Source organism: Populus euphratica, unplaced genomic scaffold, assembly GCF_000495115.2.
Source record: "Populus euphratica unplaced genomic scaffold, PopEup_1.0 scaffold538.1, whole genome shotgun sequence".
Classification (NCBI taxonomy): Eukaryota; Viridiplantae; Streptophyta; class Magnoliopsida; order Malpighiales; family Salicaceae; genus Populus; species Populus euphratica.
The window spans coordinates 105,400-127,888 of record NW_011500413.1 but is presented as its reverse complement, the minus strand read 5'-3'; the positions used below and the strand labels follow the sequence as shown (position 1 = coordinate 127,888).

The 22,489-nt window shown below is 33.2% G+C and overlaps 3 protein-coding genes and 1 long non-coding RNA gene across 7 annotated transcripts; 1 reads left to right on the top strand and 3 right to left on the bottom strand.

Annotated features, from left to right (window-relative positions):
• The first annotated feature begins 953 nt into the window (after positions 1–953).
• LOC105114524 (uncharacterized) lies at positions 954–1,128 on the top strand. Its single transcript, XR_840155.1, has 2 exons — positions 954–1,021; positions 1,060–1,128. It is a non-coding gene; the product is annotated as an uncharacterized LOC105114524 (long non-coding RNA).
• On the bottom strand, positions 1,063–3,591 carry MORF1 (multiple organellar RNA editing factor). 3 transcript variants are annotated; one of them, XM_011011085.1, is made up of 5 exons: positions 3,152–3,590; positions 2,967–3,064; positions 2,796–2,861; positions 1,709–2,577; positions 1,063–1,316 (listed from the first exon to the last, which is right to left on the bottom strand). In XM_011011085.1, the coding sequence occupies exons 1-5, from the start codon at positions 3,511–3,513 to the stop codon at positions 1,305–1,307; spliced, it is 1,407 nt and encodes a 468-aa protein (XP_011009387.1). In that variant the 5' UTR covers positions 3,514–3,590; the 3' UTR covers positions 1,063–1,304. The 3 variants fall into 3 exon arrangements, with proteins under 3 accessions (XP_011009387.1, XP_011009389.1, XP_011009388.1); XM_011011087.1 differs by having other exon boundaries at positions 1,073–1,316; positions 1,871–2,577; XM_011011086.1 differs by lacking the exon at positions 1,063–1,316 and adding an exon at positions 1,362–1,567 and having other exon boundaries at positions 1,871–2,577; positions 3,152–3,591.
• Positions 3,592–7,415: 3,824 nt separating this feature from the next.
• LOC105114523 (ferredoxin-A-like) lies at positions 7,416–8,134 on the bottom strand. The gene has a single exon (XM_011011084.1). It carries the CDS (start codon positions 8,066–8,068, stop codon positions 7,619–7,621), a length of 450 nt encoding a protein of 149 aa, XP_011009386.1. The 5' UTR covers positions 8,069–8,134; the 3' UTR covers positions 7,416–7,618.
• A 1,999-nt stretch (positions 8,135–10,133) lies between these two features.
• Positions 10,134–17,814, bottom strand: LOC105114522 (transmembrane 9 superfamily member 1-like). 2 transcript variants are annotated; one of them, XM_011011083.1, is made up of 13 exons: positions 17,679–17,814; positions 16,898–17,010; positions 15,757–15,952; positions 15,542–15,646; positions 15,193–15,210; positions 15,006–15,103; positions 14,732–14,884; positions 14,423–14,560; positions 13,967–14,133; positions 12,273–12,367; positions 11,817–12,190; positions 10,981–11,254; positions 10,134–10,673 (listed from the first exon to the last, which is right to left on the bottom strand). In XM_011011083.1, the coding sequence occupies exons 2-13, from the start codon at positions 16,991–16,993 to the stop codon at positions 10,606–10,608; spliced, it is 1,782 nt and encodes a 593-aa protein (XP_011009385.1). In that variant the 5' UTR covers positions 16,994–17,010; positions 17,679–17,814; the 3' UTR covers positions 10,134–10,605. The 2 variants fall into 2 exon arrangements, with proteins under 2 accessions (XP_011009385.1, XP_011009384.1); XM_011011082.1 differs by lacking the exon at positions 17,679–17,814 and having other exon boundaries at positions 16,898–17,243.
• Between the last annotated feature and the right edge of the window lie 4,675 nt (positions 17,815–22,489).

Genomic DNA, 22,489 nt, shown 5'->3' with positions numbered 1-22,489 from the left:
ATGACATTTATGCCTGTATTTGAACCATATCCTATTTAGTTTTGAGTACCTATCAAGTATTTATAACTTAAACTCAAATACTATAATTTATAACTATTTAGCATATAATTAAATTAATATACATGTAATTTTTTTTTCAAATTTTAATATTATTTATTTATTTCAAGTTAGGATTGCAACAATTTTGAATTGAGATTGAGTTAGTAGATTTGAACCTTTTATAATTAGCTTGGCATAGGTATATTTTTTTTTAATTTTTAAATTTAAAGATATAATGTCTTATCTTTTCTCAACATCAATATTTCTTACATGTTCAAGTCAATTGCTATGGATTCCTATTTAAGTCCATTCAAGTGATATTATTATCCCAAAAACTTAAAATGCCATACTTTCAAATAAAAATTTAATTTAAAATTATTTTTTATTATTTTAATATCTTAATGTTAAAAATAAATTTTAAAATTTTTTTATAATTATTTTAATGTATTGGCATCAAAAATAAATTTTAAAAAATAAAAAATATATTATTTTAATACTTTTAATAAAAAACCATTTTAAAAACCAACATCTTATACTAAAAAATAAATAAAAAACTTAAAATCTTTCTTCTTCTTTTTTTCATTTCAAAAACACTTAATTTTTTTTCCCCTCTTAATCTCAATTGATAAGACTTGATCTCGATTGATATGCAAGCGGCTTGGACAATAACCTTGCCGCCCCACCTCATGATATTCATTACCACCTAGGAAAGCTGATTTCTCCCACTGAATTTTCTGTAAACAAACTGTCAAGAGACATAGCTGTCAGAATCAACTGTAAAAGCAACCGAACTTGTTTTCTACTAGAAACTTTAAGTAGCATCAACATTTTATTTGCTAGGAGCTCAAAAAGTTTGCTGAATACAGAATACTTGCTTTCTAGTAACTAAACGTATGGTATGGTGACATTACAGAGCATGCACCCTAAAAACAACTGTTTTTTTTTTTTCCTGTAAGATCATTCCCATTGAAATTGAGGAAAAATACAGTTGTTTTTAGGGTGCATGCTCTGTAATGTCACCAGTTGACAGACAGATTGCATGAAGACATGCATAACCTGGCAACCTCATAGAACAGTTCGATCAGTCCAGGAAAAACACAGACGCATTCCTACTTTCTTAGTCTCACACAGGCAACAACAAACACAAGACTATTTACCAAAACAGACATCGAATGTTTATTTCCTGCTGGCTCGTGACAATGAAAATTGAAAGACGAAGGTGATTTCCATTCTCTCTTCCACCTCAAAGAACCATCAGAGTCTTCTCAATATCCTCCCTGCACAGCCCAATACAGATGAGTGAAATAAGATGATATGGTAAATGGCAAAAAGGAGCTAGCTCTTTCTTAAAGTTGATATAGTGTCCAACTTCTCCTCACATTTCAGCAGTATCCAGTTTCCCACGATAGATGAATTGGTAATTGCATGATAGCAATCACAAGACTCTTGATGAAACTTTCCTGTCATCTAACTCGTAACCAGTCACCAGCTAACCTAGTCACACAAGATGACGTTTTAATCTATCAACCTGAAAACAAACCTACACGTCATCCATGTATGTAAGGCTCTGCAAACCATTCTTCCTCCATCTCCGGTATCAAACTACCCAGGTATAATCTAAAAACTAAAAAGAGGTTCTAGTTAATTACTTAATGGGGGAGTGCCTTACTTGGTCTGACCACCCTGGTTTCCCTGGTGATGCATGGTTCCCTTGCTCTCCTTGCGTGCTCCTCTGCTCCATTTGTGCAGACCTCGGACCATCACCTAGGTTCTGTTGTCCATAGCCAGTATTTCCACCTTGCCCATAGTTTCTAATGGGGGGTTGCCTTACTTGGTCTGACCAACCCGGTTGCCCTGTTGGTGCGTAGTTCACTTGCTCTCCCTGAGTGCTCATCTGCTCCATTTGTGCGGACCTCTGACCATCACCTAGGTGGCGTTGTCCAATGCCAGTATTTCCACCCTGCCCATAGTTTCCAGCATGTGTGGGAGAATAATTCCTGTCACCTCCCCTATAATCTCTTTGCCCAGGAGATCCATGATCCCTGGGATCTCCTTGCAGGAAGCTCCTTTGATCTGGGGCATAATGATTTCCATGCTGTCCTTGGTTGTAACCTTGCTGTCCCGGGGGATAAAGATTCCCCTGCTGTCCTAGGTTGTAACCTTGCTGTCCTGGGGGATAATGGTTTCCATGCTGTCCTGGGTTGTAAGCTTGCTGTGCTGGGGCATAAAGATTTCCTTGCTGTCCTTGATTCATGTTCCTCCCTCCAGGGGCATGATCCCTATTGATCATCGGCATACTACCGCCTGGTCCTGGAGGACCACGGTTTTGCTGTGGTGGGTAATTTTGTTGAGGCCCATAGTTACTACCACCTCCTTGCATATGCCCCTGTTGACCGTGCTGAGGTGGCGGCCCTTGATAATTTGGCATTGGACCTCCTTGCTGGTTAAATCTAGGTCTATTCCGCTCATACCGTCTTTCTCCCCCTCTATGCACTGGGGGTGGTCTCGGAGTAATCACTCCATTTTCATACTTGTCTCCTGCAAAGCAGATTACATCAGTTTAAATCACCATCCTAACAAACCATATCATTCTGCATTTTAACTAACTTGTGCAATAACCAAACTACCAAACTAAAGGACTAATACTAGCTTAAACAAGTAAAACAAAAACCCTACATGTATCATGCAATAACCCAAATTCAATTTAACTACGGAACAGAACAAACAAATTTTAATCACAAGGAAAAAAACCTGACCTCCGTATTCCTTGTTCACCGGATCAATATACGAATCCGGGAGTACAAAAACAACCCCAGGAACATCTGTTTCAACCATCATACATAACAAGTCAACAAGCATTCCAGACAATAACAATGCACAAACCAAGAATGCTAAAACCAGAAACAAACTGGCCAACAAGACCCGACCTTTAAACTTTTCTGACTCCTGTTCAGACATCAAAGCCTGAAACCCTTGGTAAGTAGTTGTGCTACAAGCATAAATCTTCTTCTTCGCCTCCTCAATACTTCAAAAAACATCACAACAGCATTAATTATATATAGATTTCAAGCTAAAAATAAATAAATAAATAAATAAATAAATAAATAATAACCTGATGTTGAGTCCTTGGGCACAGATTCGTTCGTAAGTAGCGACCATTTCTTCAGGAGAGGGTTTGGGATCTTTGGGGAAATCAACGGTGATGAGCCAGTGATTGTAATCGCAGCCTGGGAACAGAATTGTGTCCTCAGTGATTTCGTATCCGTCCTCGTAAAGCTTGTATTTTTTCTCTGGTCTCGCCGTCGTCGTTGACATCATCGACACCCTGGTTCCCGTGAAAACCCGCGATCGGGAAATGATTGTGGGGGACTGTGCGGATGGTGGTGCGATTGGGACAGGAGTGGAGAGAGGGGGTTGCAGTGTGGAAGAGAGTGGAGTTAGGGCTCGACGGAGGCGGAGGAGGCGGAGCGCCATGGCGTAATCGTGAGTGCTAGGGTTTTAGAGCGGGTTTAGGAATTTCTTTTCTTTTTGGTAAGGCACTCACCCTCCCGCTCTTGTACCTGAGGAGCTGTTTTTCAGGATTGATTGCATATTTAGTCCCTCTACTTTGGGAATTTTCTTAATGTAGTACCTCTATTATTTCTTGGATTTATGTGGTCCCTTAACTTAAGATGTTTTTATAATGTAATCCCTTCCATCTGAGTTACATACTAGTCCCACTTTGAAGAAGAAATACATACTAGTCCCGCTTTTAAAAAAAAATAGATAAATAATAAAAAAGAATTAAATTTGACAATCATTAAAAATAATATAAATATCTTCACTTAACTTAAGAAAATATTACTCTTTTGTTTCTCTCTTTAAATATTTCAAAAAAAATATTTAAATTAAAACTTGCAAAAAAAAATTTTCAATTAAAAAGATCTACGAAAATCGAATTATATGATTAATGTTGGACTCTTGAATATCATACATATAGTAAAAACAATAAAATAAAATTATTTTAGAGTCTTTAAGATCCCATTAAATAAACTCAGAGTTTTTTAAGTATTTGTTATTTAAAGATTTGATCTTTTTCGATTTTAAATAATTTTTTAAAGATTGAGTTATTGCAAATCACAAGTTGTCCTATTATAAATCCTTTAATGATAATCCACATGAATTACTTTGAGAAATCTCTTAAATATCTATTTAGAAAAGAGAGATTGTTAAACTTAAAGTGTTAGTTTTTTATTATGTGACTTACATAGTTTTTAGTTTAACAAATAACCATTTTAAAAAATAAAAGGCATGGCTTACTATTTACAGGGAAATCTGAGAAACTCTATAAATTGAAAAATATCAATTTATCCCTTAAATAATATCTATATATTAATTCAAGATAATTTTAGAAATTAACCCAGTCAAGTTCTTACTTGATTTTTCTACATCTAAAAAAATAATTTTTATATTAATTATACTATAGTTCTTAATTTTTAAAATATATTTTAATCAAGTTGTACTTAATTAAATTACCTCAGCTTAATTTTTTATCAGTGGTTTCTTAATATTTGTAATCCATTAGGTTCCTAACATGTTAACCCAAATATAAATTCTAATTTTAATTAAATAAATTAAACAATATAATTTACTATTAATTTAACAATTGATTAATTTATATTTGAAGATCAAATGCATTGTTTAGCGATGCATTATAATCCCTTAAATATTAAAAAAATTATTAGTGATTTAACTTAACATTTTAATGATTGGTTTCTCATTGTAATTAAAATCATTTCATCACTAATATTTTGATTTAATATTAAAGTATAGAGCATGTATATCATTTTAAATCATGTTTACTTTCTACATAGTAATCATTAATTATTTGAATAATATTTAAAATTATTTTCAAATCTCATTTTTCACTAACCAAAGATTTATCAGTCAAAATTATTTGAGAATAAATGAAATATTTTCTCTAATTCACCCATGATGATGAATCATTTTCTTGATAACTCAAGTACCTTCATATAGTTCATGTAATATTCAATATATGCCCCTTCACTACCTCAATTAAAATAACATGCAGCATGATCAAATTACAACATTATCTATATAAGATAACTTAGTGATCTTAAGTCTAAGGATTACTTACACAATTATCACGTGAGACTTTACATTAATATATATGATCTCTTCTTATAAGATTCTTATATCGGTTAATTCAATGTACGGGTTTTATGAGAAACACCTATATATTAGTTCTAGATATCCCTTATAACCCAGCTCATAAGAATTGTTGCTTCATTTTACAAGGAAAGAACATGATATACATCAGTTTTTATGGTTATAATAAATATATAATATTTAAGTATGCATTCACTAGTAATATTTCAGGAATAATGCTTAAATGCAATAAGAATCTCATAATTATAACAACTTTATAACTTTATTTACAAAGTATTTTTACCTCATAAACTTTATTTTCACATTAGATTCATAAATTAAAATTTAGAGTCATTAATCTAATATTATATAAATACTAAAGATAAATTAAGCTTTTATAAATAATATATATGTATTTATATAAATATATTAATATCATGCATAACCAACCTATTAACTATGTGTCACATTATATTAATAATTAATCTATATGGTTCATGTAAAAAAAGCCAATCTAAATATGTTTGGCAACTGAAAGTTGGTCGTGAGACTTATTTTGGACCCTATATCTAAAGAATATATAGGTAGAAAAGTTAGAGAATCTCTTATAAAATTTAAGCTGGTCTGCAGGTTAATTTTAGGTTCGAATGAGTATAAATTTTAAAAAAATAAAGGTATGATTGACTTGGAAGACCTAGTAAAAAAACAATGTTTACATGCGGTTAAATAACCTGGGGTAAAATCCAGTAAAAAACCAATTGACTGTATTGAGAGGCTTGATCTAATAATGAAAGGGGCTTGTCTTTTTTTACTGTACATGAATTCGAACCTTAGCGTGTATGCCTGTCACTCCCGCGGTGCTTTACCTGTCTGCTGGGTTTGCAGGGTATTTAATGGGCCGTAGGGATTAGTTGTAGTGCGCGCAAGCTGACCTGGACACCTCACGTAAATAAAATAAAAAAAACAATTAACTTTGAAAAAAATAAAATTAAATCAATCCAAATCACCCCTGTATCCTTTGATTCAAGCCTTATCATAAATCGGTTTCATGGTCAGATTTAAAAACTACAGCGATGAGGCAGCAATCCACCTTTGTTTTCCACAGCATATCCCAACTCATCCATGGAGCAGGAGTGGAGTTCTCATTTGGATCGTAATTTTCCTTGCTTTCTATATGTTTTGACTATGTAAAATTGTGTTTTGTTTTTCACCTTGTTTCTGGCAATTATTTTCCTTGCATGAACTGGCGAGATCTACCATTTAGTTAAGTAGTTCATGTTACATAAACTAATTCAACATAATGACAGTTGCGAGATCCGTTCTTGCTCTCTGATTTAGATTCATGATGCGCGCGCGCGTCTCTTTCTGGAAAAGAGATGGTGTTCGATAATTACCTTCTATGTTAAATAAATTGGGATTCTTTTGAATCTTCATCATTTATACGAATAGTAAAGTTTTTGTTTTTTTCAATTTAATCCTCTTTTTTTCTGCTTTTAACTTTATTCTTAGTCTTTTGTTAACAGTAATTTAAGTTTTCATTGGACTAATAATGAAGTTAAATAAATTACATTGAAATAACTTTTTAATAATTTAATTTTAAATTTTGGTTAAATAAAAAGTCAATTTAAAATTTTTTTTATTAATTTTTTAAAATTTTATCTTTAAATATTTTTTTACAGGTGAATTGATTTACCTTTAGCTAATCAAATTAACTAAATAATATCAAAGCAACTCACATATTTTTTTTTGTTTTATTTTTATTTCTTTTATTTTTTAATGTCTTTCTCATATTTTTTTAATTTAAAATCCAAGTTAAATAATAATTTTTTATCAATTTTATTTTTATTTTTAAATATTTTTAACATGTTAACAAGATTGCCTTTAAATTGATCACTGAGTTAGGTCAGGAGTAACTCCCACACGACAAAGTTATTAAATTCAGTCTAATCTATGACCTGAGCTAAAATTAAGGTCATCGATCGAGTCAATTTCAATTGACTTAAGTCAATAAAAGACAGTGTAATTTTAAATTTTTTTAAAATGATGTTAATTTAAATTAAAAAAATTTATAAAGGTGACTAAATGGCGTCGAATCAATTACTCCTGTATGGATTAATTTGAAACTCAACCTCTAATAGGGTTTGGTCGGCTGGTCTCTCGTAGACCTGAAACAAGTTTAACAAACAGTGGTTTTGACATCAACAAGAGCATCCAAAAGTAAAACATAAATTCCGAAATATGCTATAAAAATCATTTTCAAGAATAGCTCGAATGCAAATAAGATTTATTAAGTTATAGCAGTTTCATTCGAGACTACAAAATGAAAGAAGAAACTCAACAAGAAGAAAGATTATCAATGATCATAGATATCTCCCTCTCGAACACACGGCCTGATCCCGACACAAACAAAAAGAGATCTAAGTAGTTATGATTAAAAAGCACTAAAATCTTCCTCTTTGTGCGTCTCAATGACAACATCAGACGTAGGATAAGCAACACAAGTGAGAACCCAACCTTCCGCTATCTGGCCTTCATCAAGGAAGCTACCATCAGACTGATCCACAGTCCCTTGCACAACCTTGCCAGCACATGAAGAGCAAGCTCCAGCCCTGCATGAGTATGGGAGGTCCATTCCATGCGCCTCCTCAGCATGGTCAAGGATGTAGACGTTTGTGGGGCAATCAAACTCCTTCTCGCCGTCAGGAGTGATGAGCTTCACCTTGTGCGCTGCCATTGCTCGAGCACGTCCTCCTCGACTGGCTTTTAAGCCAAAAAGCGCCTCCCCCACGCTGGGAAGAGCCCGTAGGCTTGTCACTGGCTTTTGTCTAGCAAACGAGGTGCTAACCATGGCGCTGGTGCTGAGGGCTGCTGTGGTTGCCATTCCTCTCTCTCTCTGAATGTAGGAGTCTAAAGGAAGTCGGAGGCTCGTGGAAATGTTGTGGCTAGGAATGAGAGAGGTGAACTAGCATAGAATAGAACCCTATCTGCCACATGGCTACCTTCTGTGGCTTGCGTTATCTTTCTATTATCACCAAATAAATTTCATGGCGTTAAAGGATGTAACTACAAACACCGCATAAGTTATAGCTCCTTTCATTAATTAATATTATTCAATATTCCACGTTATCAGTTTATATAAGCAAATTTAAAAATCACATCCCTTTCTTCTTCTTCTTTTTTTTTACTCGAACCGAAGTTCAAAAAAAAAAAAACAGCGCCGACACCACTGAACCGCAACCTATTTAATAATCACATCCCTTTCTTGAATGGTCAAATTAATGTAATTATCATGAATTTTTTTAAAAAGTTTTTTTATTAACTTTATTCTGGCACAATACTCTATTTGATTAATGATAAATGCATTATCGATATGAGAAAGTTAGAAAAAAACGTTTTGAGTTAGGGAAATAGCGGAATGAAAAGAAATTTTGAGTTTGATTACGAGTTTTATTTTTTCTGATTTTAAAGTGATTATTTATTTATGTTTATATATATATATATATATATATAAACATGAATACTATTTTTTAAAAAAAATTACTCAATTATTATTACATAAATCATAAATAAAAGATAAACATCATCATTTTTTTTTTGATAGTTCAAGGTGTTCAGATCAGCTTATACATACTACGACTAATTTTTAAATTTACTAAATATCCTACAAGTTTAGTAAACAAACAAAACACCATAAGAATGACAAATATAAACACAAAGATTCGAATTTTAGGTAAAGAAATTGGAAATTCCCTATAGGTAAAGAAATTGGAAATTCCCTATCAAAACCGTTAGGCCATAAAGGTTTTTATTTTTTCTAAAAGAATCATATTTTAATATGTAAATTATATTTTAGATTTAAAACTTGAATTAAAAAAAATTAATCAAGAAATTCACTTAAGACCAACATCAATTTTAATCCTTATTAAAAAAAAATATTAATTTGGTATTTTGAGGCCTTAGGCAGGCATCATGTTGTTAACACCATATCGATGGATTGGAACACCAAGGACTTCGGCAAACCGACTCGATGGACTCCAGCACATTAACCGCATAACTCGTTGGCAAATAAATTGCATACGTGTACCTCCAGTTTGTTTTTGCAATTCAACCTTCATTTTATCTCTCCATCACAAGTGCAATCCCATTTGCTAACTGCCTAGTTTATTTCAACTGCACCGCGAGTCAAATAATTATGTTTATATATAAAAAAATATATACAAGTTTTTTCAATACAATAGAAGAATGAGATAAAATTTTAATTAAGAAAATAAATCACCATTTTCTTTTAGTTTTGTTCAATAATTTTTCGAAAAAAAGAAAAAAAGTACAAAAATACAGAAATACAAAAACAAATTATAAAAGAATGAAGATATAAATAAAAAATAGTATAAATAAATTAAGTGCAAAGTAATAAATATTCTAACTATAACGAATAAATAATAATATTGTTTTTTAAAGATAAAGTGTAATAAAACAAACTAGAATAATATTTTAAAAATAAAGATTGAAAAAAAAACATGCTAAATAGAACATATATATAGGACATATACAGAGAGTGATATACACGCCAAATATCAAGAAAAAAAACAACGAAATTTTCTTTTTCTAAGAAACTAATAAAACTACATATTTGCTATCACTATCGTACAAAGATTAAAAATTACATGTACATGTACAATAATAGTTTTAAAAAATCCCCTGAAAACTCTCTTTCAAACATGGGTTTAGATCAATTATAGTTTTTTTTTTAAAAAAACCTGCCATTTTGCAAACTATAACTACAAAAACACACACTTGGTAAAGTCGGACAAATACAAACCCTAAGGCAGGCCATCCTGGTTTTGAGAATTATGAATGTGCATTCAAAGGGCTCAATCCAGGTTCAGGGGGAACCCGAAAACTGGCCCTGCCAAGATGCGAAGTACTGTTCAATAAAAGTTTCCAGAGAACTACTGCAAAAATAGCATAGATAGTTTTTAAGCAGCGCAGAATGCATTTCCAGAACCTGAACATGACGATTCTTCCCGAGATCAGTAAATAATAAGAACAAATTCAACAAAAAAAAGAAGAGGAAGATAGGTATCAGTCCTTCATGTAGTGACCTACTTCCATGAGAAAGCGTATAGCAAAATGAAAGGTGTTTGATATATTTTTCTAGCTTCACAGATTACAAAAACAATCTCTTAATTCTAAATTAAGACCTTCACTTACAGCGGGGAAGATAACCAAAAAACATCTCAAGGCTTCCTTTTTTTCCAGAGAACGAAGAATATATCCCCCATCCAAAAACCCTGTTATATCTGTGCATTGTTGAGTTCCCCATGCATGACCAGAGGCTTCATCTCAAAAATCACTGTCTCAACAATAAGAACAAGCTCTGAGGAAGCACTTTGAGGTCTCCATTTCCTCGCTGAAGTTCTAGTCGCATTTTATGTTCTTATAGATCCTCCTCACAAACAAATTTGAGCCTAAATAACCAACAGCTCCTGCGCATGAAAAAAATAATAATCATATCAATCATTATAAGAAAGAACCATAACAAGGGTACGACGACAAGGACATCCTTGATCTTGATCCCTGATTCATGGCCAATTCAGTTGCAAATTGCATATATTTGCTATCAACCAGCAAATGATTGTATCGAGGGCCTCATCATGAATTTACTAGAGGAAAAAACTACCAACAAGTATAATCTGTTTCCCATGAGAAACAAGGAGGATTTAATGAGAATGGCATTAATTCAGTCAACTCAAGGGCATTGTGCAGTATAAACAGCAAAAATAACAAACTCACCACAGAGAATTCCTAATCCAAGACAGAACATCAAAGTGTATCCAAAATAGAAGCTTGTCTGGAAGAAGCCCGACATCTTAGTCTTCACATAGTAGTAATATATTGAGTACAAGTACACATAAACAGCTGTTGAGGCAGCAGAGAAGAATGAAGTCCATTGCCAGTGATAGTTCTCAGCATTAAGCAAGAAATATGTCCCCACTATTGTTACACAAACTGTTACAATAATGAGAATCAGGAAAACAAGCAGCATAAACCCGTACACATAGTAGACCTGTCAACCAGCAGCAGGAGCAAGGTTAGTGAGCTGTCAAGGAAAAACATAGCTTACTTTGTACCATTCATTTGTTTTTTGGGTTCTCATTCATGAAAAAAAAAATAGTGATCAGAAATATTTCAATATACATAAAACCAATCTAAACAGGCCTTCCAATCAGTTAAAAGGCAATAAAAAAACTAGAATAGGGGGTCCCAGGAAAACTTTTCAGTATATAATATATTTGCAGCATGCTTTTTCTGGGTAGGAAAAGAATTCTGTTGCAGTTCTTCATTCACTTAAAAAGATTTAGTCAGACAAAGACAAGCATGTCCATGCCCTTAAGAAACAATAAGTCATTAGGCATCAAGGTTTTTCTAGAATCAAACTTGCTTGAAGTCAGTTGAGTATCAAACTACTGTCATACACTTTTAGATGACAGTTTTATGCCCTCGAGCTGATACAAAATTTGCACCACAAAAACACAAAGTTAAAATTAAGGGTATCGAGAAACAATCATTATACATGAGATTGATATATTTTTACTTGTGCCAATCAACACTAAAACAAAAAATTTCACCTTGTAATTCCAGAAGGATGTGAAGACAAAGTACATCTCAATGAATATGCTGCCAAAGGGCAAAAGTCCTCCCATCATCGAGACCACAGATGGTGTGAGGTACCATTTCTTCTCAGGAATTGGACGGGGAATGGTTTTCACACGACATGGATTGTTTGGAGCACCACTCCAATTTCTTCCAACAACAGTGCCAAGAAGAGCCAGAGGGAAGGAAATAAAAGCCCAGATTACAAAAACTACCACAATGGTGCCAAAGGGAATGGCTGCTAAAGACCCATAGAAAATGGCAATTGTGTTCAGGATGAACCCAATCCCAAAGCACATAAATGGAAAGAGACAAGCGGTGAGAATCATCGACTTGATCCAATTTTTGCCTGGCAACCACAATAGAACCATGAGCAAATGATGAAGACAGAAAACAGAAAAATCAGCTGACTGATGGATGAAGATACGTACCTCCATGGCGAGAGTACATCCCTCCACTCACATAACCAGCAATGAATGATGTGAGAGCATAACATATTATGAATGTTGTGACAATCGCTCCTCTCCTGCAACACATAAATACCATCAAACTTTACCACACAAAACCAATGACTGAAAGGGAAGGAAAAATTACAGCAAAAGGAACCCCCCCAAAAAAAATTCACTGGTTACAGTTTACATAATAGTTTCAAGACATTCAGTCTCCAACCAAAGACCAAAGTAAATAGGATAATTTACAATATCATCAAGTTAAAAGACAGATCAAATCACTCTTCAGATTAAAAGTTCTTTCACAAATGTCCAGCATATCCTTTCCCTTTTATCCACTTGGACAGCATTTTCAGTAGCCAACCACATCCAAATGAATTCAATGTCACCACAAATCCATGATAGAATCATTTAAAGATGAACGCAACCATTCAAAACCAATATGCATGACTCATTATTATATTTGAAAAGCTCAAAACACAAGTACATGCCTCTCAATTTCAGTAACAGGTACACCACCACGAAAAATGAGGAAGCACAATAAAACTAAATTTGTTGTTAACTAATGTGGCATTAATTCCAGTCAATGAAACAGCAGAGCCTGAAATTGCATTAACCAAATGAATCCCATCCTGTGTCTGTATTTGTAAATGTATATTGAACTCAATCCCAGCACAAAGCCACAGTATTCCAAGAATCCAAAGTTGACTCATCCAAAATCCTTGCTGAGAGAATTCTCAAATGCTAATCCACTCATTAATTTCTTTATGCCAATTAAAGAACACCAAACTTGCACCACCAATTGCACCGAATCCATGGCTCCTAACCCACTGACAATAACGTACGAAGGTGATGTCAACATCTCCAACATCAATGATAGCAGAATATCATTTATGGCCATGAATACATCTTTTACAAATTCATGCACCACTATTTTGCAATCTGTCATTGACAAGAACACGGTCAAAGGGATTCTCAATCTCCACAGCTAACCCTTCCCTCAGATCTCCCTGCTGATAAAGTTTAGTCCAGGAGAATATCATAGTTTTGGGATAACAAGTAGGGGGTGGTTGAATAAAATAGAGGAAAGGAGTACAGGTACGCTACATGGATCTGTTGGGTAAAGATTACCTACAAAGAGATGCATGCATCTTGGAGATTTCTGTTTCTTTTGGTTTGGTGGTTTGTTCAATGATAAAAAAAGAGGAAGAGAAATGTTAAGGTTGTTTGAATCAAACACAAAAAAGATCTAACAAGTACATAATGGCAGATTGTAGACATCCTAAGAAGATTAAAGGAGGGCATATTGATTCCACACAGGGAATAAAATTGAAGTCAACAAATCTTTGGCAGTTGTTTTACCAAGTAGCTTGCAAGACAACTTGTATACAAATCTTAATTAGATACCATGTTAAAGAAGACTGCAGAGTATAACAAGAGGAGAAATTCAAGGGAACTTCCAGGAAATTGCAACCAGTATGCATCCCAGCAATATAATCCAAAGAGATGATAACCACAATAGATTGTAAGGTCAAATATCAAATTTACCTGCTTGCTAATTAACTATCAATGATAAAGTATAAAACATATAAATATGATAATTTGTATACAATAATAGAGACTATCTAAGTTGACAAAGGTTAATCCATGTGCTTCAGAGTAAAATCTCAACATACCCGACATACAACGTTCCAACAATTGCCATCAAGATGACAAGAAGCACAAGCAACGCTAGCTGAGCACCTGTTCCAACAACAGCTGAGAGAAGAACCAGACTGCGAGGTGGCCTGAAAACATCTCCATGAACAAGTTTCCAACCAGTCTCCTCGCTAACATCTCTTTCCTGAGAAAAATGTCGAATAATTTGCACAATTTCACTAGTTACAGTTGGATTGCAGTTACTTACATGAGGAAAAAATACATTGATGAAAAAAAAAAACCGCAATCTGACAATGAAGAATCTACTAGAATTCAGTCTCTAAAAAATAGTCAAAGATATAAAAATTATTCCCAGTAAACCTATCAAAATAAACAATAACAGTAATAATGAAAAAAAAATATTCTCAGTAAACCCATCAAATAAACAATAACAATAATAATACCCATTAAATTAGAATATAGAGAAGCATTACCAGAGATTCCACCAGGTCATCATCTTCCCGAGCATATTTTGCATAGTCATTTCTAAGAGTCCGCATCAAAATCATTGACACTAAACCGGTGAGAAAGATAACCATCATGAATGAATTGAAGATGGAAAACCAATGGATCTGCACTTTCAAATGCATTTACAGAAAAATAAGTAAAGAGTTATACAAATCACAATTAAACAGCAATGATCCAACAAATAATCAAAATGCTTTTTTAGAACTAATGATACTTTTTAAATCAAGAATAGCAAACAATGTGAAGCACAAAACTGAACCAACATCACTTTTTACCTGATGCTCAAAGAAGGGGTAATCCAAATAAACATCAAAGCGACGTGCAAAACTGACATTAGTCAAACTCCATTTGACAGAGTATGTCAAGTCCAAAATTCTCCCAGATTCAAGAGGCTTTGCATTTTCTTGTGTGAGATTGACATGAATAATCTGCAAACAAAGATGCTTTAACATTGATAAAAAAAATAAAGAACAAAGATGCTTTAACATTGATAAAAAAAAAAATAAAGACATTAATAGAGAGTCATATGGAAGTTCAGGATCCATAAACCTGATCTTTATTATATTGGATAGTAATGCTCTTGTGCGTGTAAAGGAAATGCTTGCCATTTTCACCATTCTTATCAGGACGCAATTCACCAACAAACCCTAAAATATAATTAAGGATAAATACAAGAATAAACTATCCAGTCACGTTGAGAGAAAAGTACAACAATACAAGTCCTGCGAGTACATACCCCATAATGGCAGATCATCTGAACTTGCAATCAGAATCCCAAAGATCATGAACCATGAGAAAAGAGGCCAGAAAAGTAAACAGTGAGCATTCCAACATGCAAAGGATATTTAGTCCAATGATAAAGTTCAAAAGATCACATAAACCTCAAAAAAAAAAAAAACAATAATTGTTCTCAATTGCATCCTTGAATAGTAGAGCAAAGTGGAGGGAAGGATGCACAGGCAGAGCAGAGGAATTGTGAGCATTAAGTTAACAGAAGCCTGAACACACTGATATAAAATAAACATACACACCCAATGCTTTCACCCACATCAGGAACACATCTCAGAATACAGCTCAAAACATACCCACAAAGAATTCGAACCAATAATTGTTCTCAATTGCATCCTTGAATTGTTTGACCTTTGCTTCATCAAGCTCAAGCTGACAAATGACACCTTTGTCCACATTCTCTGTCAAAAACAAAAGTACGGGGAAAAATAGGTGTTAAAAAAAATGCAACAAAAAACTTCTGGACACGTTCCACCAGACAAGTTAATGTGCAAGAAAAGAATTTACATACTCCCAAACTTTATGTCAATCTGGCTATCAATAAGCTCATTGCCACCAAGGACCTCACCAAGGCCACCCCATTTGTGTGTAGCAACATCACCAGATGGATGGCAAAATGGAAGGCTGTAATAATTGTATGTCTCTTGTGGATTGTTATAAGGACCCACTTTATTTACCCAAAGTTTAACGGGTTCCTCTTGTCCATACTGCAGACATAATTTAAAAAACAAAATTGCAATTGGGGAGTAAATTAAAAGCATAGTAAGTGATTGACTAAAGAATTCATTTCATTTAAATAAAACCATCGGGAAAATCATTTTGACCCCGGATAATATGAGAAAAGATTGAGCCAAGTTAGCACACACCAAGTCAGAAATCACATCTTATTATTAAAAGATTAAGAGAAGAAACGTCAGTTTACTGCCAAAAATGGAATGTGTGTCCCTTCCTATATGGCCAGTCACTCTTTCCAATACTCTCATCATCCAAAATCATGCAGAGTCAATTATTCTCATTCCCCGCAAACATATATAAAAACAAAAGTTTTAAAGCAAACAAAAGTTGCAGGCCACTTCAGCATGCCAAGTCACAAGTCCACTACACCTAACATTTGTTCCCAAAATCTTTCCTCAACAAATCCAAACTCGATGGTTCCTAACTAAGTTCATCCTATCCATAAAACATAACATGTTGAACCCAAAGTGAATTTCCACATCAAATCTCACCAACAAACACAATACACACAAAGCACCTTTCACAATGTAATGCATAAACTGCCATTTGCGAAATCAAAGGTCGATCCATGAACACCAATCAACCTAACATTTATATCCATTGTTACGTTACTTTTTTTAGGTATCAAGTCTAAATAAGTTACAAAGATTGTTTCCTAATGAAAAACCAGCCAAATAATTCCCTAAAATATAATCCAAAAAAGATCAGGTCATAATCAGATCCAAATTTTCAATAATTCAATAATCTAAGCACCTTTCACACGAAAACGACGCAAAAACTAACAGATCTGAGTCAAATTCGGGAACGAGACACATAAAACCTGAATAACGAGATCGACTGACTCAGGTGAGTACACCTGAGTCAAAACGAAACAAAGCAGAGCAAATAGGGTTTGAGCTATCAAATCTTCCGTTTACCCTGTGATCTGCGTCGAAGGCGAGAGCGGGAGAGAGGAGAAGGAGGGAAATGAAGGCGAGGAGAGGAAGGGATCGAGCAGTGTTTGCTGAGGACATGGCGATCGCCGGTGACGGTGGGATCTGATGGTCCAGATTCGATCAGTCAAATCGAATCAGATCGATTTTTTCTCGTAAATCTTTTTTCAAAAACGAATGAATTCTCACCCTTAGCTCTGAATTTTTATTTTATTTTTTCTTTTTGTTTCCTTTCAGATAGAGAGAGAGCCGCGGGGAGTGAAGAGACAGAAATGCAAGGCAAGGAGCTCGGGATTTAACATTTGCGACTGACTTGTCGACGCTTTTTTATTGGTAAGTAAACGATTTATTTACTTATTTATGTCCAAAGCAATCTGAATGAACACACACACACAGAAGAGCTTCACACACTCACAAATGCATTGAATAGTGGAGTGGTGTTTTTTTTTTTTGTCTCCTTAACTTTTGTTTTCATCAATAGGGTCCTTTATTTGCAAAGTTAATAGCCAATTGTATTTGTTGTCTATGAACAAAATTGAACGAAGGAGGATTAACATAGAAAAGGCGCTAAAAATAAGTGTGTGTTTAAAGGTGGTGCAAAAGGTATAGTTTAGTCCTCCAAATTTAACAATTAGATCTATCATTTTTCTAAATTCAATTTCAAGGTATAGTTTAGTCCTCCAAATTTAACAATTAGATCTATCATATCCCTTGTGTTTTTCTAAATTCAATTTTGATACAAAACTTAGGGCGATCGCCGGTGATGGTGGGATCTGATGGTCCAGATTCGATCAGTCAAATCGAATCAGATCGATTTATTCTCGTAAATCTTTTTTCAAAAACGGATGAATTCTCACGCTCAACTCTGAATTTTTATTTTTATTTTTTTTCCTTTCAGATAGAGAGAATTTAAATCTCAATATTATATAAAAAAATAGATCAAAGTCATGGAAGAAAAATCTAACCCAATTTGATTTTGTATTTTATGATCATTTTTTGGGGTTTTTTTAGGATGATAAATTTGTTTATAAGTGTTTTTTAGATGTTGTTGGTTAAAATAGGTTTTTAGGAGGATGGATCTATCCTATTTTAGATGTTTTTTAGTGCATTTTTTTCCTTTAAAATGCAATTTAATATTTTGTTATTATTAATTTTTTTTCTTAAACTTGAATTATTTAATATTTTGTTATTATTAATTTTTTTTAAACTTGAATTAAAAAAAATGTCATTTTATCTTTTTTTGTCACTTAGCTTAAAAATTATGCCAAGTTGAAATCATGTACATAGCCTACATTGTAAATTTTATTAGTTAGTTCAAGTTAATCATATGATATATTTTTTAAATGTCATTTACAATTCTTTTATAACTTTTAAATTTACTTCTATATTAAATTCAATATGCAGTCAATTAAGACCTATTCAAGGCCTGGTTATAAAGATAATAAAGGAAGAAAAAGAAAAGAGATAAATTATTCAACTAGATTAATTTATTTGTGATTGTATCCATTATTTAGGTTGTAGATTTCATATATTAACCCGAATCAATATAATATGTTGTGCGAACAACCTTGTTGGAGATATATGTGCTCTTAAGCAAGGTAACTAATCAACACTCGCTGGGATTCATAATTTCAACCAATGGCCATGAATTTGTTTTATCAATTACATCATCCACATTTCTTGGTTTTTCCATGCTTCTATTTAAAGGATAAACTTTACTAAGAATTGGAGAAGGCCTTACGAGAGTTCCTTTCCATTTTACAATTCACTAGACTGGAATTTGCGATGCTAGAAGCACCAAAAACCTTAATGGCAACAGATTCTATATGTGATTTCAATGCTTTAAAAGATTGAGTTTCGATTGCTCTCAATGATCTGAGACTAACAGTATTTGTAAGTATCTTGAATCCATTATTTGCTGTGGAAACAGCGAGAAGATTCCCCTCCCAATTGAATCTTAGACGAGGAAGAGTTTGCAACCCCCTATATGCATCTATACTTGTGAGGACATTAGTATTCTCCATATCCCAAAACTTTATCTGATCATCATCACCAGCAGCCAAAAAGTGGTTTTGGGTAGTGTCAAACTGTATAATGCACTTTTAAGTACTAATCAGGTAGTGTCAAACTGTACAGCACATGCTGATTTCTTTTTAACCTAACAAAACTTCTCTTCATTGATCCTTCACTTTCATTCCATTTGACCATATACGATTCTCTATCTTTACTTCTTCCTCTGCACTGCAGAATTTCTCTCTGCTTCTATTCATTTCTCTATTCATCTCTGTGAAAATCTAGCTAACTTTTTATGGTATCAAAGCTTTGATGACCAAGTGGTCTTAAATTCAAATTTCACCATCCCTATTTATTTGATAAAAATTAAGCACAAGGTAATATGAGTCTGTGCAAGTTTCAAGCCCAAAGGGCTTTAATTTGAGGTGTGTTAGAGAATAATATAAATCATATCCTAAGATTTAACCAACAACTTAAAATATTAGGTTGAGTTGGTTCTTTGACATGTGTTAAGATATCAAAGGCCCTAATTCTGCCACATGTTAAGAGATTAGAGAATAAAATGATTGGAGAGTTATTAATATTGTTAGATTGTTAAGAAAGTCTGTTATTGTTGGTTAGATTATGTAAACAAGCTTCTAATCATAATTGATATAAAAAAAATATAATAGTGTTAGTAAATTGTTATAAGAAAATAATACAGGAGCTTTTTCCTCCTTTGCACTGCAGAATTTCTCCTTGTTTCTATTCATTTCTTTGTTCATCTTTATGAAAATCTTGCTAACTTTTCATGGGATCAGAGCATAAGATTCTTAATATCTTGTGATTTTGTGATTTTTTGCTCCTAATATTTTCTTAATCTCTATTTTTGGCATTATTATCTCCTTATCCAAACAATTCTTGCATAATAATTGATTTTTTTATTATCTATTTAATATATTCAAGCTGGAAAAAAATTCTTCAAATCTTTAACTTTCTACATGATTATTTTCTCTTAATCTTTGATTATATTCTTTTCCATCTCTTTCACTCTAAAAATGGTGACTACTTCTTAAATTTAGATTGTTCAATCTCCTATTACCTGTTTGCTTCCTTCAGTTTTTACTGCGATGACAGTCAAGCTTGATACAAATTATCTCATATGATACTTTCAAATGCAAATTCTCTTTGAGAGTTATGGTATTTTAGGATTTATTAATGGCTTAAGAAAGTATCCAAGTTGGTTTGATGCAGATTCTGATCTTGAAAGAGTTGAAAATGATGATTATTAGGTTTGAAAAATGCATGATCGGGCATTGATGCAGTTGCTTATTGTTACTCTCTCTTCAACTGTACTTTCCTATGTTATTAGATGTGTCAGCTTTCATGACATGTGGATTCAACTGAAAGGATCGATTTTCCATAATTACTAAGAAATGAATCTTTCAGATGAAAAGTGAGCTTCAAACCTTTAAAAAAGGTTCATATTTTGTGTCTTAATATCTACGAAGGGTTAAAAATGCTCAAGACTATCTGTCTGCAGTAGGGGTTTATCTTGAAGATGATGATATTGTAATCTTGGCTCTCAATGGTCTTCTTTTTAACTATAACACATTTAGGTGTATGGTTTGAGGTAGAGACAATGTGTTATCATTTAAAGATTTTCGATCTCAATTATTAGCTGAAGAAGCCATTCCTAAGCAAACTCATTCTGCATCTCCATTTGTCTCTACAATGATAGCTCAACATCAAATATCTCAAGGCAATGCTTTTGTTCTTGATGAAGGTAATTCTAATTCTTATCCATCTAGCTCCCAGTCCACTCTACCATCTCAATTTTCGTCTCGATTCAATAGGGGATTTAATGGTCATCATAGTAGTTTTCTTGGTTCCACTGATGGTTACTTTGGCAATCGAGGTTCTTCTTTTAAGGGTTATAGCCGAGAACGTAATCATTACCAATTTAGTTCACAACCTTATCAGGTTCAACCAACTTCTAATCCTGGCATTCTTGGTCCTGGCATTGACATTCTTATATGTCAAATCTATAATAAAAAGATCGTATAGCTGCTGATTGTTACCAATGCCACAATTCATCTTCTACTTTAATCTTTTCCATTCAATGTTAAATTTATTGGAAATTTGGGCACTCTATTATTCAATGTTATCATAGAGGTAACTTTTCTTATCAAGGGAAGCCTCTTTCCAGTAATCTTAATGCTATGCATGCCAATTTTTCATCTTCTTCACCTCATGAATAATTTTAGGTGGCTGATATTGGAGCAATAATACACATGAATTTTGATTTAGCTAAACTCATTTTGGCTACACCTTTCTAAGAATATGGTACTATTATTATGGTAAGAGGTTCAGGTTTAAGCATTTCTGATATTGGCTCTTCTATTTTGAATATTCCATAGTGCTCATTACAATTAAAGCAAGTTCTGCATGTGCTTCAGCTATCTCAATATCTGTTATCGGTTCATAGGTTGTGTAAAGATAACAACTATATATTTATTTGTGATTATTTTAGTTTTTGGATTCAGGACAAGATTACGGGGAATGTCCTTCTCAAAGGATTGTGTATAGTTGGGTTATATCCTATTCCTTTCTCCATCTCATCTCATTTACAATCTATTTTTCAAAATAATCAAGTTGGCTATATTGGTAAACAGGTCAACACAAATCTCTGGCACAAACGTTTTGGTTATCCCTCCAAGAAAGTCACCTCTACTCTGTTAAATCAATCTCAGATTCCTTTCACTTCGGACACATTTAAATTTGTTTGTATCGCTTGTAGAGGGTAAACTTGTTAAACTTTTTTTTTTCTTATCTAGCAGTTAAGTTTGTCAAACCTTTAGAGGTAATATATAGTAATGTTTAGGATCTTTCTCCCAATATATCTGTCAAAGGTTTCAAATATTATGTTAGTTTCATAGATGAATGTACTTAATTTACTTGGATTTTTCCAATAATCAATAAAGGAGAGGTTTACTCCATTTTTATCAACTTTCATACCTTCTTAGTTACTCAATTTTTGCTACTCTGTAAGTCTTTCAAAGTGATGGCAGTGGTGAGTATCTTAGTAATAAATTTAAACATTACCTTTTAACCAAGGGAATTGTCCATCAAATGTCTTGTCCATATACTCTAGAACAAAATGGCATTGCTGAGAGAAAATATAAGTACATTTTATAAACAACAATTATTTTGTTATAAACTGCCAATTTGCCTCTAAAATTTTGGTTTCATGCTTGTGCTACTTCCATCTATTTGATTAATTGGATGCCCTGTCAAATTCTTCAACTCAAATCTTCTTATTTCCTGCTATATGGTTCTCCATTAGTCATTAATCATTTAAAAATCTTTGGTTGTTCTTGTTTTCTTTTACTTAAGCCATATAATACTAACAAACTTAGCAAAAAACTTCTAGTTGTATTTTTTTAGGGTATGTCAGTCAGTATAAAGGGTATATCTTTTTTTTCTATTCAAACTAATCAATTATTTATTGTTAGACATGTCATATTTGATGAATATATGTTTTCTTACACCTTTGTGGCTACAACATCCACCTCTTCATCTCCT